This window comes from Jaculus jaculus, chromosome 8, assembly GCF_020740685.1.
Source record: "Jaculus jaculus isolate mJacJac1 chromosome 8, mJacJac1.mat.Y.cur, whole genome shotgun sequence".
Taxonomy (NCBI): Eukaryota; Metazoa; Chordata; class Mammalia; order Rodentia; family Dipodidae; genus Jaculus; species Jaculus jaculus.
This window is the reverse complement of record NC_059109.1, coordinates 73,140,145-73,156,210: the sequence shown is the minus strand read 5'-3', so window position 1 is coordinate 73,156,210 and position 16,066 is coordinate 73,140,145. Positions and strand designations below refer to the sequence as shown.

The following is a 16,066-nucleotide window of genomic DNA, read 5'->3' as shown; positions in this document are numbered from 1 at the left end:
CTATCATGGTGTCCATCTGGTTCCTGAGTCCTTCAATCTGGTGTTCCTTTGCACCAGGGTACCTTGATGCTGCAAACAAACTCCAGCCAGACACATGCACCACTTTGTGCCTCTGACTTTACGTGAGTATGGGGCAATCAAACCAGGGTGGGCAGACTCTGCAAGCAAACACTTTTAACTGCTGAGCTATCTTCCTAGCCCTAATTTCCCATTTTTGTTGGAGTTAAAAATTGCCTCAGGGCTGGAGAGATGGTTTAACATTTAAAGGTGCATGCTTGCAAAGCCTTCCATTTGGGGTTCAATTCCTTAGTACCTGTGCAAAGCCAGATGCACAAAATGGCACATACATCTAGAGTTCATGTACAGTGACAAGGGGCCCTGGTGTGCCCATTTTCATTCTCTCAAACAAATAAATAAAAATGTTTTTTAGGGCTGGAGAGATGGCTTAGCTGTTAAGGCATGTGCCTGCCAAGCCAGAGGACCCAAGTTTGATTCCCCAGTATATACATAAAGCCAGATGCACAAAGTGGTACAAAGCATCTGGAGTTTATTTGCAGTGGTTAGAAGCCCTTGTGCGCTCATTCTCTATTTTTCTCTCTCAAATGTGTGTGTGTGTGTGTAGTTTGTTTGTTTGTTTTGTTTTTCGGGGTAGTATCTCACTAGCCTAGGCTGACCTGGAATTCACTCTGTAGTCTCAGGCTGGCCTTGAACTCACAGCAAAACCTCTGCCTCTCAAGTGCTGGGATTAAAGGTATGAGCCACCATACCAGGCCTAATAAATAATTTTTTTATTACCTCATTTTTGTACTTGTTTATTTTTCCCACATAACTATGATTCTTTCCATGCCCCACACAAGCCAATTAATTCACTTTTTTTTTAACCAGAGGTAAGATAATCTAGCTTCTTCTCAAGGACTCTTCTTGGATCTTTCCTGTTACAGTTCCCACAGACAGCTGCACCTAGGCTACTGCATAGCCATCAACACAATACCATATTCCCAAATCTGTTTTAAGATCTTTTAAACTTTGGCATGTTTGGGGTGTTAAGGATAAACTGAATGCCCCCATGCTTGGTAGGAAAGCACTCTAGTACTGAAGTAAATCCACAACCCCTAAGCTGGTTTTTATTTATATAAATTTATTTATTTATAAGAGAGAAAAAATGGGCATGCCAGGGCCTTACAGCCACTACAAATGAACTCCAGAAGCACGTGCCACCTTGTGTATCTGGCTTATGTGGGTACTGGGGAATCAAACCTGAGTCCTTTGCCTTTATAGGCAAGTGCCTTAATCTTTAAGTCATCTCTTCAGCCCTAAAGTGGTTTGTAAAGTTAATTTTCTCTAAACCATCTTCAACATGAAAGTCCAAACTATCACTTACAGATAACATTTTATTTTGTTTGTTTTGGGGGATAGGGTTACATGTCACCCAGGCTGGCTGCAAGCACTATATACAGCTAAAGCTATCCATTAATTCCTGATTATCCCGTCTCTACCTCCTGAATTCTCACATTACAGGTGTGTGCCACTACACATTTTTTCCCCCCAAGGGTCTTGCTCTAGCCCAGGTTGACCTGGAATTCCCTATGTAGTCTCAGGATGGCCTTGAACTCACGGCAGTCTTCTACCTTGGCCTCCTAAGTGCTGGGATTAAAGGTGTGTGCCACCACACACGGTTTACATATTTTTAAAAATTACTGTCATCAGTACAGAGGACTTTAATATCAGTTATGCAATTGTGAATGAAGGATCAAAAGCACAGCCTGGTAATAAACAGTTCTATGTGCATGTGTGTGTGTGTGTGTATGTGTGCTTGGGCATGCATATATGCATATGTATCTGCACGTTTGTGGAGGCCAGAGGAAAACCTCATGTGTCATTCTTCAGAAAACTAAAACCTTTATTCAGACAGTCTTTCATAGACTGACCTGAAACTCACTTAATTAGCCTGGCCAGTGAGCACCAGGGATCTCCTCCTCTCCAATGCAAGAATTACAAGCAAACCCCATCAAACCCATCTTTATTTTAGATGTGTTCTGGGGATCAAATTCATTCCTCATGCTTGTAAGACAAGCACCATACCAACTAAGCTCTCTCCTTAGCCTCAGCAGTTAACACTTCTGTTTGACTTATGCAAATAAGAAAAAGAGGCTTAAACTTTCCACTACAGCATGAAGCACCACTGGAGGACAAAGAATTCATGGAACAGTGAGACTAACCTCCCTTTATCTTCTTTTTGGCAGGTTCCATTTCTTCCTGGTCCTGGGGTTCCAACAATGAGAAGGATGTTCCTTCTCTGTCTGGGCAAGATCGAGCATGGCTGGAGAGCTCATGAATTGCAGTGAGTGTATCACATCCTTTCAGAGATGTGCCTGTATTCCCAGGCTCTGTGAAAGGGGACAGCAAAACAGATTCTGATTTGTCTGCCTTAGAAGAACAGAATATGCCAGAAAAATGTCACTGATGTGAAAACAAGTGCAGTTTGCAATACAAGGTCTCACAGTTTAAGAATATGTAGCTTACTAGAAATCCTTGTCTCTCTCTCTCTCTCTCTCTCTCTCTCTCTCTTTCTCTCTCTCTCTCTCTGCCTCACACTCAAGTAAATAAATAAAAATTAGCTGGGCATGGTGGCACACACTTTTAAGCACTTGGGAGGCAGAGGTAGGAGCATCACTGTGAGTTCGAGGCCACCCTGAGACTCCATAGTGAATTCCAGGTCAGCCTGGGCTAGAGTGAGACCCTACCTCAAAAAATCACAAATAAATAAATAAATAAATAAAAATTAAATACACTCAGGCTCAATGTGTGAGGGGAGCCAAGGGGCACCGTCACAGGGGGGAAAAATGCACAAAAGATCAGCCCTGAATGCTGAATCTAAAACGCCTAAGCCTGTATGTCAGCAATCACATAAAACACATCACATGCTAAACAGCCCCAAAAGAGGACCATGTGGAAAAAAGACACTTTGGATATGAGTAGAGATGGTGGTGAGTGTGGTAAAGGTAAGGAGAGCAGTAACCAGCAGGGAGAATTCTGACTTACATAAGCAAAATGCTTAAAAGATCACACATAACTGGAATGAAATTGGCAGAAATATCAGCAACTTTCTTTATTAAACAGAGAATGAGCATGCCAGGCCCTCCAGCTGCTATAAACAACCTCCAGACACATGTGACACCTGGTGCATCTGGCTTACATGAGTGCTGGAATCAAATCTGAGTCCTTTGGCTTTGCCGGCAAGCACCTTAATCACTAGTTGATCTTTCTAGCCCTCAGCAACTTTCTGATATCCTTTATCTTAGTCAAAAGACTTAGTTAATAATATTGTGTCACATAGCTATTTTTCAAAATTTTGTTATTTTCATGTCCTTGTGTGTGGGGCACACCAGGATTTCTTACCATTGTAAATAAATGTCAGAAATATGTGCCACTTTTTAGGTGTGGCTTTATGTGGTGCTGGGGAATTGAACTCAGGTTGGTAGGCTTTGCAAGCAAGTGCTTTAAATCTCGAAGCTAAATCTCCTCAGTCCCATATCTACCTTAACACTCAAATGGTAAGCATTTGTATTTGATAAAAAAGGAAGAAACTAGCTTAAACTTGCTAAAGAGAAAATTTTACTTTAGAAAAAATTAATTCATATATTAAGGAAAGGACAGGATAACTACTTCCTGGGCTGTTTTCTGGCCCTGAAATCCAAGAACCCTTTGATCAAAGAAAACTACATCAAGCTGGGTATGGTGGTGCATGTCTTTAATCCCAGCACTTGGGAGGCAGAGGTAGGAGGATCACTGCAAGTTCGAGGCCACCCTGAGACTACATAGTGAATTCCAGGTCAGCCTGGGCTAGAGTGAGACCCTATCTTGAAAAACTATAAAAAAAAAGACCCATATACCTCAACAAGGAGGAGCCAGGGGGAGGGGTTAGGACATGGATGAGCCTAACAATGATACCAAATTGACTATATTCACTGAGTACAAAACTAATTAATTAAAAAAAAGAAAACTATATCAGCAAAATTATTTTCTATTCCATGAATATGAATCCATGTGCACAGAATGCAATCTGATAAAATTTTACTGACCTTTTGATAATATTCTACTTTACTAAAAGGAAAAATATATTCATATATTATATTAACTTATTGATGTATGTATGTATATGTAGTATGAACTGAAGTTCCCAGAAAACAGCTGTATCTGCTGCACCTACTTCCAGCGAGGCTGAATGCACTGATAAAGCTCCTGTGTCACAGAGACATGGAATGTTACAAGTCAGAGCCATATTACCTTGGGCTACCTTTAGCCCCTTATTAGCCATTTATTGCCTACTTCGTGTTTGAACTAACACCCTTGTCAGTTGTCATCCTTTTTGAAATGAAAAAACAGACCCCAGCTTCCACCAACCCATAGGCCAAGAATGTCATCAGATAGCATCTGAGGCCTATGGTGGAGATTTCCCCACTTTGCTGTAACCTGCCTACTTTATGGTCAGCCAATGTATTTGAAAGTGCTTTGATTTATGACTTTCTTTTGTTCTGTAACTATAAAACTTTCATGAAAATTGTTAACATGTTGGAACATGAAATTTGGGGTAACCTAAATCTGTGTTCCTGGACCATGGTCACTCATATTGGCTCCAAAATAAACTATCTCCTTTCTGTTTTTGAGGTGAGAACTGTGTCTTTTGCATTGACAGTAGTAGTGTGTCAATATGCAGATGTGTGTGTGCATGAGTACAGAGACCGTAGGAAAATGTTGGTGTCTTTCACTGAGGTGGTGCAAATGCTGCTGTTTTCAGTAAGACTGGCTAACCAGTAAGCCCCAGAGGTCTGTTTCCACACTGCTAGGTCAGGACAAAATGGGAGTTACAGCAGGAGGGTGACAGAGACTTAAGGAAGTGGGTCATCCACATTCCTCAAGACACCACCCAGCCATCATCCCTTCCTTGCCTAACAATGCCCCAGGTCTAGGTTTCCTGCCCCCTTATCTCTCAGGTCACCTGGTTACTGTTCTAGTCTCACACCCTAGCTATTTGAAATGTAAACAAAGTTCTTTTCCTTTCCTCACCTTCCCCCAACTGAAGAACTCTATATAGTGCACTACCTGTAATCTCAAAATTGGTTGTACTCCTCTCAGAGTTGGTCCTGGCAGTTCCTGCCCCCCCCCCCATAAAAGCTTCCATCTTTGCCTCAGAGTGGTCTCCGTGGTCTTGGTCACTCCTGAACCTTACACTGGGTGCCCTCATTTGGATAGGAAGGCTTCTGGTTGCCCTCTTGAGTGGCCAGACCTTCTTTCCCTTGACCAGACCACCAAGCTGCCATTTGACCCTCTGAAGGCTTCAGACCATCTCTGCCTGGTAATTTAGCCTCACTTTTCCCTTCTCCTCCTTCCTTCTAAGTAAGTGTCCCTCTTGGGTTGGCCTGCACTTGGGTTTCATCCCTCCTTGTGGTAGCCGTGCTAGCACACCAGGCTACACCCCTCGGCCACTAGGTCCTAACCCCAGGTCTCAAGAAAGACGCACTTGCCACACCTCTGGTCTTGCTCTCTGGTCTAGCGTATCCTAAGGGGTGTCTTTTGGTTCGGTTACCATCTCTGGACACTCCCTCTCCCTCCTGAGCTCTCATCTTCCACAGCCAGCTGCTTTCGCCATCAGGAGAACAGTCACCGTCCTTGCCCACTAACAGGCTAAAAAGCTGATAGTTGCAACCTGTACGGCCTCTGCCCACATGGGAGGCACAGGCTCCGTTCACACTGATGGGCCAGGGATCATATTGGTGTTCTGTTAAAAAACCCAGCTTAAGCTCTGGTTTATTTTATTTTTATTATTATTTTTTCAAGGTAAAGTCTCACTGTAGCCCAGGCTGACCTGGATTTCATTGTGTAGTCTCAGGGTGGCCTCGAACTCATGGCAATCCTCCTTCTTCAGCCTCCCGAGTGCTGGGATTAAAGGCGTATGCCACCACGCCCAGGGCCCTGGTTTATTTTTCTCTCACCCTTGTTTTGCTCTTTCCCTATCTCCAGCCAGTGGTTACATGGATTGTAAGGTAAAAGTATGTAGATGATGTATGAGTAAAGTATGTAGATGAAGATATGAGTAAGCTTAAACAAAAGGTTAAAGACAAAGTACTTAGTCAGCTTACAGACTTCTTGAGATATAAAATGATTTAGCCTAGGGCTTGCAGCAGGTTGCTATAGTATTCAGGTTGTAAATTTAACTTTAACTCATTGATGTTAATCTGGTCATAATAATGGTTATGAAAGGCTGAATTTAGAGTACCCAACCAAGTTAACTAATTTCCTTTACTTGTCAATCTCTTAACTAAATCTTAAGGTTAAAATTGACTCATTAATATTTAATTCTCTCCTAAAGTTATTATATCTAAAACCTTGCCTCAAAAAAATAAAAAATCTCACAGAGGGATTATTTACTCTAGTTTTTCCTATTATAAGGTAAACAGACCACATTTGAAACATTAAACAGTATTTATGTCACATACTTGAAAACTATTTACTTTATGGTGAACAATAAAAGAAAATTCTAAACAAAGTTATGTTATGATTTAAAATGTAATTCCTCCAACAATCAGTCTTAATACTTTAACTTACATCATTACTGAACAAGTTTAACAAAGTACCACAGACAGAATTATAGAGTTGGTTAAGGTTTGAATAGTTATAGATTGTGTTATAAAATTTTGGGTATGTTTGGAATTCAGTATAATTCTATAAAACTGATTTGGAAGAGAATAAAAATATTTCTTTTAGCCGGGGGTAGTGGCGCACGCCTTTAATCCCAGCACTCGGCAGAGGTAGGAGGATCGCACTCGGGAGGCAGAGGTAGGAGGATCGCCGTGAGTTCAAGGCCACCCTGAGACTACAGAGTCAATTCCAGGTCAGCCTGGACCAGAGTGAGACCCTACCTTGAAAAACAAAACAAAACAAAACAAAAAACCCCAAAAATACTTCTTTTTGGCTCAGCAGTTAAAGGTGCTTATTTGCAAGGCCAGATGCACATAGTGAAAGACCCAGAAACTAAACTGATGCCATGAAGGGATTCAGTAGGGTGCTGCCCTGGCTAGGCCTAAATTTCAGGTTCCTGCTTAAGCAGAAAGCCATCACCCTGACATAGTCAGGAAAGATATCCACCCAAGGGCCTGAGTCACCCCTAGACATGCCCAGGATATGCCTGTGGCCTGTCCCTTCTGCCTTTCTGCCTCAGCCAACTGAAAGAATACGAATGTTACCGCTACTTGCTGAGCCAATCACAATGGAGATTACCTCATCTGCCTGGAGTTCCCCTAGCTCCTGCCCCCAACTTTGCCTGCCAAAATCCCAAGCCAATCAGAACAGTACAAGTGCAGTTACCGTTTAAATCAACCAATCATGTACCATCCCCTACTTCTTTGTTCAAATCCTTATATAAACCCTACCCTCCTGCTACTCTTGTATGGATCCACTGCGTTGGTGAAGTCAAGAAGCTGAGCTTAAGCCCAAAATAAAGCTCCTTGCCCTTGCATACATGTATGGTTCTCCTTGGTGGTCACTGGGGGTGCCAGGAACTGGGCATAACAATAGTAGAGCATACATTTGGAAATTGTCTGCAATGGCAAGTGGCCCCAGCATGACCATTCCCTTTCTTTTCCACAAGACTTGGCTCCTTTTCTCATTAGATCATGGCAGTTTAATCCAGTTCCTCTATTCTTTGGGTATATTAAATATAGCTAAATTAATTTCAGAAACTGACTTACAGGCTGGATGGATATCTTATTTAGCTTTCAAAAGTGCTAAATCTCCTCATTAAAAACAATATATATTATTATAACTATATTATTAATATGTGTGTGTGTGTGTATATATATATATATATATATATATATATATATATATATAAAATATATATATATATAATATAATATAAAGGTATACCACCTCTGAACTTTAAAAATTATAAAAAATTTTCATATCTTCATTTTTTTTTTTTTTTTTTTTTGGTTTTTCGAGGTAGGGTCTCACTCTGGTCCAGGCTGACCTGGAATTAACTGTCATCTCAGGGTGGCCTTGAACTCATGGCAATCCTCCTACCTCTGCCTCCCGAGTGCTGGGATTAAAGGCGTGCGCCACCACGCCCAGCTCATATCTTCATATTTAAGTCAAAAATCACTACATAAATGTTACCACATAGTATAGATTCTTGTTTATTTTAAATTCTGTCAGCAGATCTTTTTCAAATGCTTTTTTAAAAAATATTTTTATTTATTTATTTATTTGATAGAGAAAGAGGGATAGAGAGATTGAGAATGGGAGCTCCAGGGCCTCCAGCCACTGCAAATGAACTCCAGTGTGTGCGCCCCCATTGAGCAGCTGGCTAACATGGGTCCTAGGGAATTGAACCTGGGTCCTTTGGCCTTGCAAGCAAATGCCTTAACCACTAAACCATTCCTCCAGCCCTGTCAACAGATCTTTTGTTATTAGTTTGCTCTCTGCAACCTCATGTGCCTTAAATATGTAAACTCTACTTTTTGTTAATATCAGAATATTAGAATATTGTAATTGGGTTTATACAAAGTCTGTGATGTTTAGCTATCAATAAGCATGCATCATCATGTCTGACTAAAACTGTAATTTTAAATGGTCCTTGTCTTGTTCATGCTGGTTTTGCTAGATAATCGTCACTGAGGTTATAAGCTAAGTCTTGTAAAAAAGTGACTTACTGAGACTTTATTCTTAGGAAAACTAAAAAAGCTTCCCATGTCTTAGAAAAATCCACTGTATATAAACAATGTTAATATAGTTTGTCTAAGCTTCATGTAACAGTCATAAATATTTCTTTAGTTAAACATTAAAACTGTTCAATAATGAAAGGTACTTATTTAAGAAATTGCTTTATGTCTATCATATTATCTCTAATGCATGTTAAAATCAGGGTTTCTTAACTCAACAATGAACAAGTTTTATTTTATTCTTAATAATCAGTCTCAGTCAAGGTTTCACTTAATTGTCTCATTTCTGGTACCTTAATTTCACTGCTTACAGAAATATTGATACTTAAAACATGTTTCCTGCCCTAGAGAAATAACCTTAAATTGCTGTTCTACTTCCAGTTTGAGAGGTAATTGATATTAGTATACAGACTAGCCAAAGTTGTTTTTAAACACAGATGCTAAATTTTTATACTGTCTTGCCTTTTTCCTGACATACAATTTCCTGACATAAATTTTCTAGATTAAATCAATTGACTTAAGGTTATTTATCAATAACAGTAATAATAATATTATCAATAATTGGCGTGTTTTCAGGGCTACTAAAATGTTATATCTATAATTATAACTGACATACACTTAAAAGATAAAATGTATATGCTTTCTTTGTCCTGGATATAGCTTACACTGTCACCTGACAACTGAACTTAAATATTAATCAGAATGATTTTAAAATATTGTCATTCTCTTACCAAATCTTCTATGCTAACCATATATATTCTACACCCTTTTTAACTAATCTGTTTTGCTAATCAGATATGTAGTCTCTCTGAGTGAGTAATAACCATATGTAGAGCCAAAATCAATTGGAAACTTTGGAGTTAAAAGGATAACCAAATTTGGTGTATGCGGTATATTATCCTTGCCTATTGCTCTGTAAAAAGATTATGAAAGGAAAATATAGAACAATAGTATAAGACAAAAAAAAAAAAAAAGATAACCAAGCCAGGTGTGGTGGTGCATGCCTTTAATCCCAGCACTTGGGAGGCAGAAGTAGGAGGATTGCCATGAGTTCAAGGCCAGCCTGGATCACAGTGAGACCCTACCTTGAAAAATAAAAAAAAATTAAAAAAAAAAAAAAAGGCTAACCAATATTTTGGTTCCTGCTCCTGGGTCAAAAGGCCATAGGAGATGGTGAGATACTTGAACTTCTAGCCTCTGGTAAATTACCTGTCTTCTTGATCAGAGAGGATGTGGAGACCCAGAAATGAATTCCAAGTCAGTGTTATCTGCAACAGGAGAGTCACACTGGAGGAAAATAAGTCCTCCCACAAGAGGGAGGGCCACTTGGTCAGCACAGCCTTGACTTATCCTAGCAGATGACAATGCTGAGTCATAGAACTCTTCACATGTCCCTAAAAGTCTCTCCTACAGTGCCATTATTGACCTCCAAAATATACAGTTAATTCTGGCAGTCTACATGGTCTTAATCACCCAGTGAGAAAAATATAAACGATTCAGACTAATAGGGTCCTCTGTCTGATGCTAACTTACAATATTAGACTCTAACATTAACTCAAGTCTTGTGCCTCTGCCTGTTCCTGATTAACTTCACCTACTCTGACCCCAGCTCCTTCCACTTGCCTTACCCAGAATCAGAGCTATTCCTCGGGCTCCCTCCTTCCTTAGCCCTCACCCTATCTCACCCAGGGATAAGTACACTGCCACCCCAATGGACACTCTCAAATTTAAACTCTCTTGGGTTCCTACTCTTCCCCTGATCCTAAAATGCCCCTCTGCCTCCTCTTTTCCCCAGACCTCTATCTCTCACCTCTGAATGCTCATCCTCCCTTTACACCTGGAATTTTGACAACAAGCTTCTTTATTCTCCCTTCTGCCTTCTCACAGGGTGCGCAAAGCCTATTTCCCTCATCTTCACTATAACAGGTGTCTGCCAGTGACTGCCCTGAAGCCAGCTCAATACAGGGATGGTATGAGAGAAGTCTCTGCTTCACTCAGATGGCATTAGTAGAGGGTGGCCATCACTTCCTGGCCAACATCATGTCTCCAACAACACATGGCCTCCAGGAAGCTACAATTCTCAAAATGCCACCACTAGGAACTTAGCATTCAGAACATGTTGTTTATGAGAAACACCTGAATCCAATCAGCACATGAACCTTATAAACTACGCAATGTTTCCATATGAAAGTGTTTCCTAAACCCCACAATTTGTAATTTATTCTTTAAATAAACCCCACAATTTGAGATTTCTCCCTAAATAAACTTAATAATTCATAAATAATCTTTCTAAAGTCTGTCTTTTATTTTATTTTATTTTTTTGGCTTTTCAAGGTGGGTCTCACTTTGGCCCAGGCAGACCAGGAATTCACTATGTAGTCTCAGGGTGTCGTCTTCACAGCAATCCTCCTACCTCTGCCTTCCATGAGGTCTGTCTTTATCAGTTTTTTGTTAAAGTTAGGACAGAATCCAAAACTTGGGGTTCACACATTGGGGGATTCCCTTCTGAACTCCCAAATCCTGCATCAATATGAAGGATAGATCCTGCTGCACTATGGTAGAAAATGAAGACTTGCTGGATGTGGTGGCACACACCTTTAATCCCAGCAGTCAGGAGGCAGAGGTAGGAGGATCACTGCGAGTTCGAGCTGCTCTGAGACTACATAGTGAATTCCAGGTCAGTCTGAGCTAAACCACATAGTGAATTCCAGGTCAGTCTGAACTAGAGTGAGACCCTACCTCAAAAACCCATTACCCCCCCCACCCCATAACTTACCTTTTAGGGTCTGGAGAGATGTCTCAGTGGTTTTAAAGTTGCTTTCTTAGAGCCTGACAGCCTGTGTTTGATTCCCTAGTACTCACATAAAGCCAGGTGCACAAAGTGGTACATGCATCTGGAGTTCAACTTCAAGGGGCTGGAGGCCCTGGCAGACCCATTTTCACTCACTTTCTCTCCTTATAAAAAATAAATAAATAAATAAAAATCCGGGGATGGTGGCACACATCTTTTTTTTTTTTTTTTTTTTTTTTTTTTGTGGATTTTTGCTTTTTTTTTTTTTTTTTTTTAATTTTTATTAACATTTTCCATGATTATAAAATATATCCCATGGTAATTCCCTCCCTCCCCACCCCCACACTTTCCCGTTTGAAATTCCATTCTCAATCATATTACCTCCCCATTACAATCATTGTAATTACATATATACAATATCAACCTATTAAGTATCCTCCTCCCTTCCTTTCTCCACCCTTTATGTCTCCTTTTCAACTTACTGGCCTCTGCTACTAAGTATTTTCATTCTCACACAGAAGCCCAGTCATCTGTAGCTAGGATCCCCATATGAGGGAGAACATGGGCACACATCTTTAATACCAGCACTTGGGAGGCAGAGGTAGGAGGGTTGCTGCAAGTTCAAGGCTACCCTGAGCCTACATAATAAATTCCAGATCAGCCTGGGCTAGAATGAGACCCTATCTCCGGGAGGGCGGGGGAGATAATCTAGAGCTGGGTATAGTGGAGGATCACACATTTAAACCTACCATTCAGGAGGCAGAGTCAGGAGTATCAATTGCTGTGACTTCCAGGCCAGCTTGGGACTACAAAGTGAATTCCAGGTCAGTTTAAGCTCAAGTGAGACCCTACCTTGAATACCCACTACAGCAAAAAAAGGATAATCTGGAATAAAAATATGAGAGTAGCTATAGAAAGTAAACTAAAAGAAAATTACTGAGTATTGTGATTTACATAAAATCTCCCTAACACCTAGAAGAAAACTCACATCACACTACCCTACATGGTCTAAATTATCCCATGACCACAGAAGAAGGAATTAAAGCACTATCCATGAACTCCAGATCAAGTAAATCTGGTTCAAAATCACATAATATTCTGGGTAAACACTGAAAATAATATAACTGAAAGAAGCCAATCACAAGACCACATATGCACATGAAATGTCCAGGATAGACACAGATATATATGGGTTTACTAGTAGGTAACAGAATGTTATAGAATTAGTGGTCACAGTCACACAATCCTGTGAATGTACTAAAACCACTGATGATAATGAGGGGTGCACAGTTAGGGTGACTGGACCCCTGAATGTAAAAATGGCAGGAAAGTGTACACTTGCTAGAAATCCAAGATGATCTGACTTCTTATCTCTTGCCCAGTTCCCTAGATCTGTTTTTCCACAAACAACCAGGACCCCTCATGGGAGGGAGGTCTTTCATAGGATTTAAACATTGTGGTTGGTCAAGTTCAGTGCCCAGAACTTGGTGTCAGGGGTAGCCTCTTCCTGAAACAGCCCCTAGTCCTAACCAAACAGCTACCCCTTGGTTCACCTGAGCTGGAAGACAGCCCACCACTATAAAATTATAAATACCATTATAAGGGGAAGGCAGATTCTCTGACCACTTGGGAACTTCCAGCTGTGGGTGAGTTTTTCACATGGCTGGGCCTAGGCCCAGGCAGGTTGAGCGGAGGGGAGGGGCCCCTAGACCTTCCCGCATGGGTTCTTTATCCCCTCCAGTTCCCCACATGGCAGGTGCTCCTTGAACTTTCTTTTCTCTGTATGGTTTTTCTAGGCCCTCCATGTGGCATCTCTAGCCATGTAGGTGGCTTTCTTTGGCTCTGTCCTTCCCTCAACAAATATAATAATTTAAAGCTGGGCGTGGTGCACACACCTTTAATCCCAGCATCCAGGAGGCAGACGTATGAAGATCATTGTGAGTTTGAAGCCATCCTGAGACTTCATAATGAATTCCAGGTAAGCCTGAGCTAGAGTGAAACCCTACCTTGAAAAACCAAAAATAAATAAATAAATAATAATAATTATCCTTTTCAGTCATTTTTTTAATTCAATACTTGGGCTGGACTTGCTTGCAAAGCCAAAGGACTCAGGTTCAATTTCCCAGGACCCACTTAAGCCAGATAGATGCACGGGTGATGCATGCATCCTGAGTTCATTTGCAGTGGCTGGATGTCCCGGTACAACCATTCTCTCTTTCTCTCTCTCAGTCTCTGCCTCTTTCTCTCAAATAAATAAATAAAAATTAAATATTAGAAATGAACCTAGGGTTTGGGGTTCAGAAACTTTCCTGGACCCTGAGCACCCACTACAACACACACACACACACACACACACACACACACACATACATACATACACTTTACAGTACATGAATTATATTTTAATAAAAATGGGCTGGAGAGATGGCTGAGTGGTTAAAAGCTCTTGCTTTCAAAGCCTGGCCTGGGTTCAATTCCCCAGTACCCACATAAAGCCAGATGCGTGAAGTGGTGCATATGTCTGGAGTTCCTTTGCAGTGGAAAGAAGAGGCCCTGGTGTGCTCAAACTCACTCTCTGTCTGCTTCTCTTTATCAAATAAATAAACAAATAAAAAGTACCTTTTAAGAAAGTATAAAAGGGGGTTGGAGAGATGGTTTAGCAGTTAAGGTGTTAGCCTGCAAAGCCAATCCTGGTTCAATTCTCCAGGACCCATGTAAGCCAGATGCACAAGGGGGCACATGCATCTGCAGTTCATTTGCAGTGGCTGGAGGCCCTGGTGTGCCCATTCTCTCTCAGATAAATAAAATTTTTTAAGAAGTATAAAAATATGAGCTGGGCATGGTGGCACACACCTTTAATCTCAGCACTTGGGAGGCAGAGGTAGGAGGATCACTGTGAGTTCAAGGCCACCCTGAGACTACAGAGTTAATTCCAGGTCAGCCTGGACCAGAGTGAGACCCTACCTCGAAAAACCAAAAAAAAAAAAAAAAAAAAAAAAAAAAAAAAAAAGTGTAAAAATACCATGGTGACATTAACCTTGACCTTCAGCTTTTCTTCTGGAAATGAAATAAGTCAGTATTTACCACTACAGAACTTTGACTAATAATGAGTGGCTTTTCTGTCACTCAGGGAACAAAATCCTGTAATTGCCACTGTGATCCCCATCTCACCAGAGCTGCAGGAATCCTCTTGCCCTGTGGAAGTAGGGTCCAGCTCCATGGAAGAGGTAGAGGCTTTGAGAAAGAGGTCTGATGTCGATGTTGATGGCTCTGGCTCCTCCAAGCATGTCTGAGTTGTGGGTAATGAAGGTAGGACCTGGAGGTCATCACCCTGCCCTGGACCTGAATTATCTTTGGTCACATGGAACATATTTTCTTTATTGGCATCTGCAAGAACAAAGGAAACAGAGGGAACACACATTAAAAGGCTCAGAAAGCTACTTCAGGGAGCTAAAAGGCTGTTCCTAGAACTCAACAAATCTTTATAACATCCATGCCATAGGCTCACTTACCAAAGGATTCTTGAGTCATGCCTTGCTTTTCATTTAAAGATTCATAGAGGTATGCCACATCTAAAATAAAGTAATAAAATCAAAGACTGGGTGCCATGTACAAAGTGAAGCCTCATCTCTCTTGTCCCTCTAGTCACCCATAGCCCATTGGTCTGTGATTATCTTCCCACAGCATCTGGTAGTAACATTCACCAGTTTTGACCAATTCCAATACGAATGACCCACATCATCTTTATCAACCTAAAAATGAGCAAGCAAGCCTCAGGAGATAAGGGCCTCAATAGACTGATTAGGGTGAAGAATCCATGTCTCGCTTACAATTGCAAGCCACTGAAAGGAACAGATAGGAGATCCTTTCAATGAGGCAAGAAGCTGGTTTTATGTTGAAGATAATTTGAGGAATATTTGTTTACTCTTTCCTCAGCCAAGAAAGACTTTACAGTGGTCTTCAAGTATTTCCCCCAAACTCTCATTGTCCTACATTGTTCTTCCACAAACACAGGCTCCAGGAGCTGGATCCAGTCTAAACTTTGCTGCCTCTCTTAGTCACCAAAGCAGACCCACCAATAGCTGTCAGTCCCCATTCATGGGTTTTATTCCCAGAATTCCAATTCTACTACTTAACCCAGCATAGCCCATTTGCTCTTCATTGGCTGCTGTATTGATATACATGGCTTCTGACTATTAGAACCAAAATGACTCCATCTTTGGACTCTGACTGTCATCTCATTGTAACCCTGTTTCCCAAGAGGACCCAATCACCCCTCCCAATGGTCATATTCCTGGAATAACAGTACCACCTATTCCCATTATCACTTTCCAGGAATGGCCCAAACCACCTGTCTGATTATCACTTCCCTAAAGTAGCCCAAGTCCTGAGGCAAGGCAGGCTATCCTGCAACCAAAGAATTCCAATGCCCTCACTGCCCCCATAAGTATTCCCTAGTCTGTAAAAGGGTGGCTTTTAAAAACATTTTATTTATTTTTATTTGAGACAGAGAGAAAGGGAGAGGGAGGGAGGGAGAGAGGAAGAGAGAGCTAGC

The 16,066-nt window shown here is 41.1% G+C and overlaps 1 protein-coding gene across 8 annotated transcripts in view; it reads right to left on the bottom strand.

Annotated features, from left to right (window-relative positions):
• The window catches only part of Chfr (checkpoint with forkhead and ring finger domains), a 72,248-nt gene that overhangs the window by 33,585 nt on the left and 22,597 nt on the right, over positions 1 to 16,066 (bottom strand). For all 8 annotated transcript variants that reach the window (XM_045156780.1, XM_045156781.1, XM_045156783.1 and 5 more), the window contains 3 exons: positions 15,024 to 15,083; positions 14,683 to 14,898; positions 2,220 to 2,387 (listed from right to left, as the gene is read on the bottom strand). In XM_045156780.1, the coding sequence (XP_045012715.1) occupies positions 2,220 to 2,387; positions 14,683 to 14,898; positions 15,024 to 15,083 (444 nt within the window). The remainder of the gene's footprint in view (positions 1 to 2,219; positions 2,388 to 14,682; positions 14,899 to 15,023; positions 15,084 to 16,066) is intronic.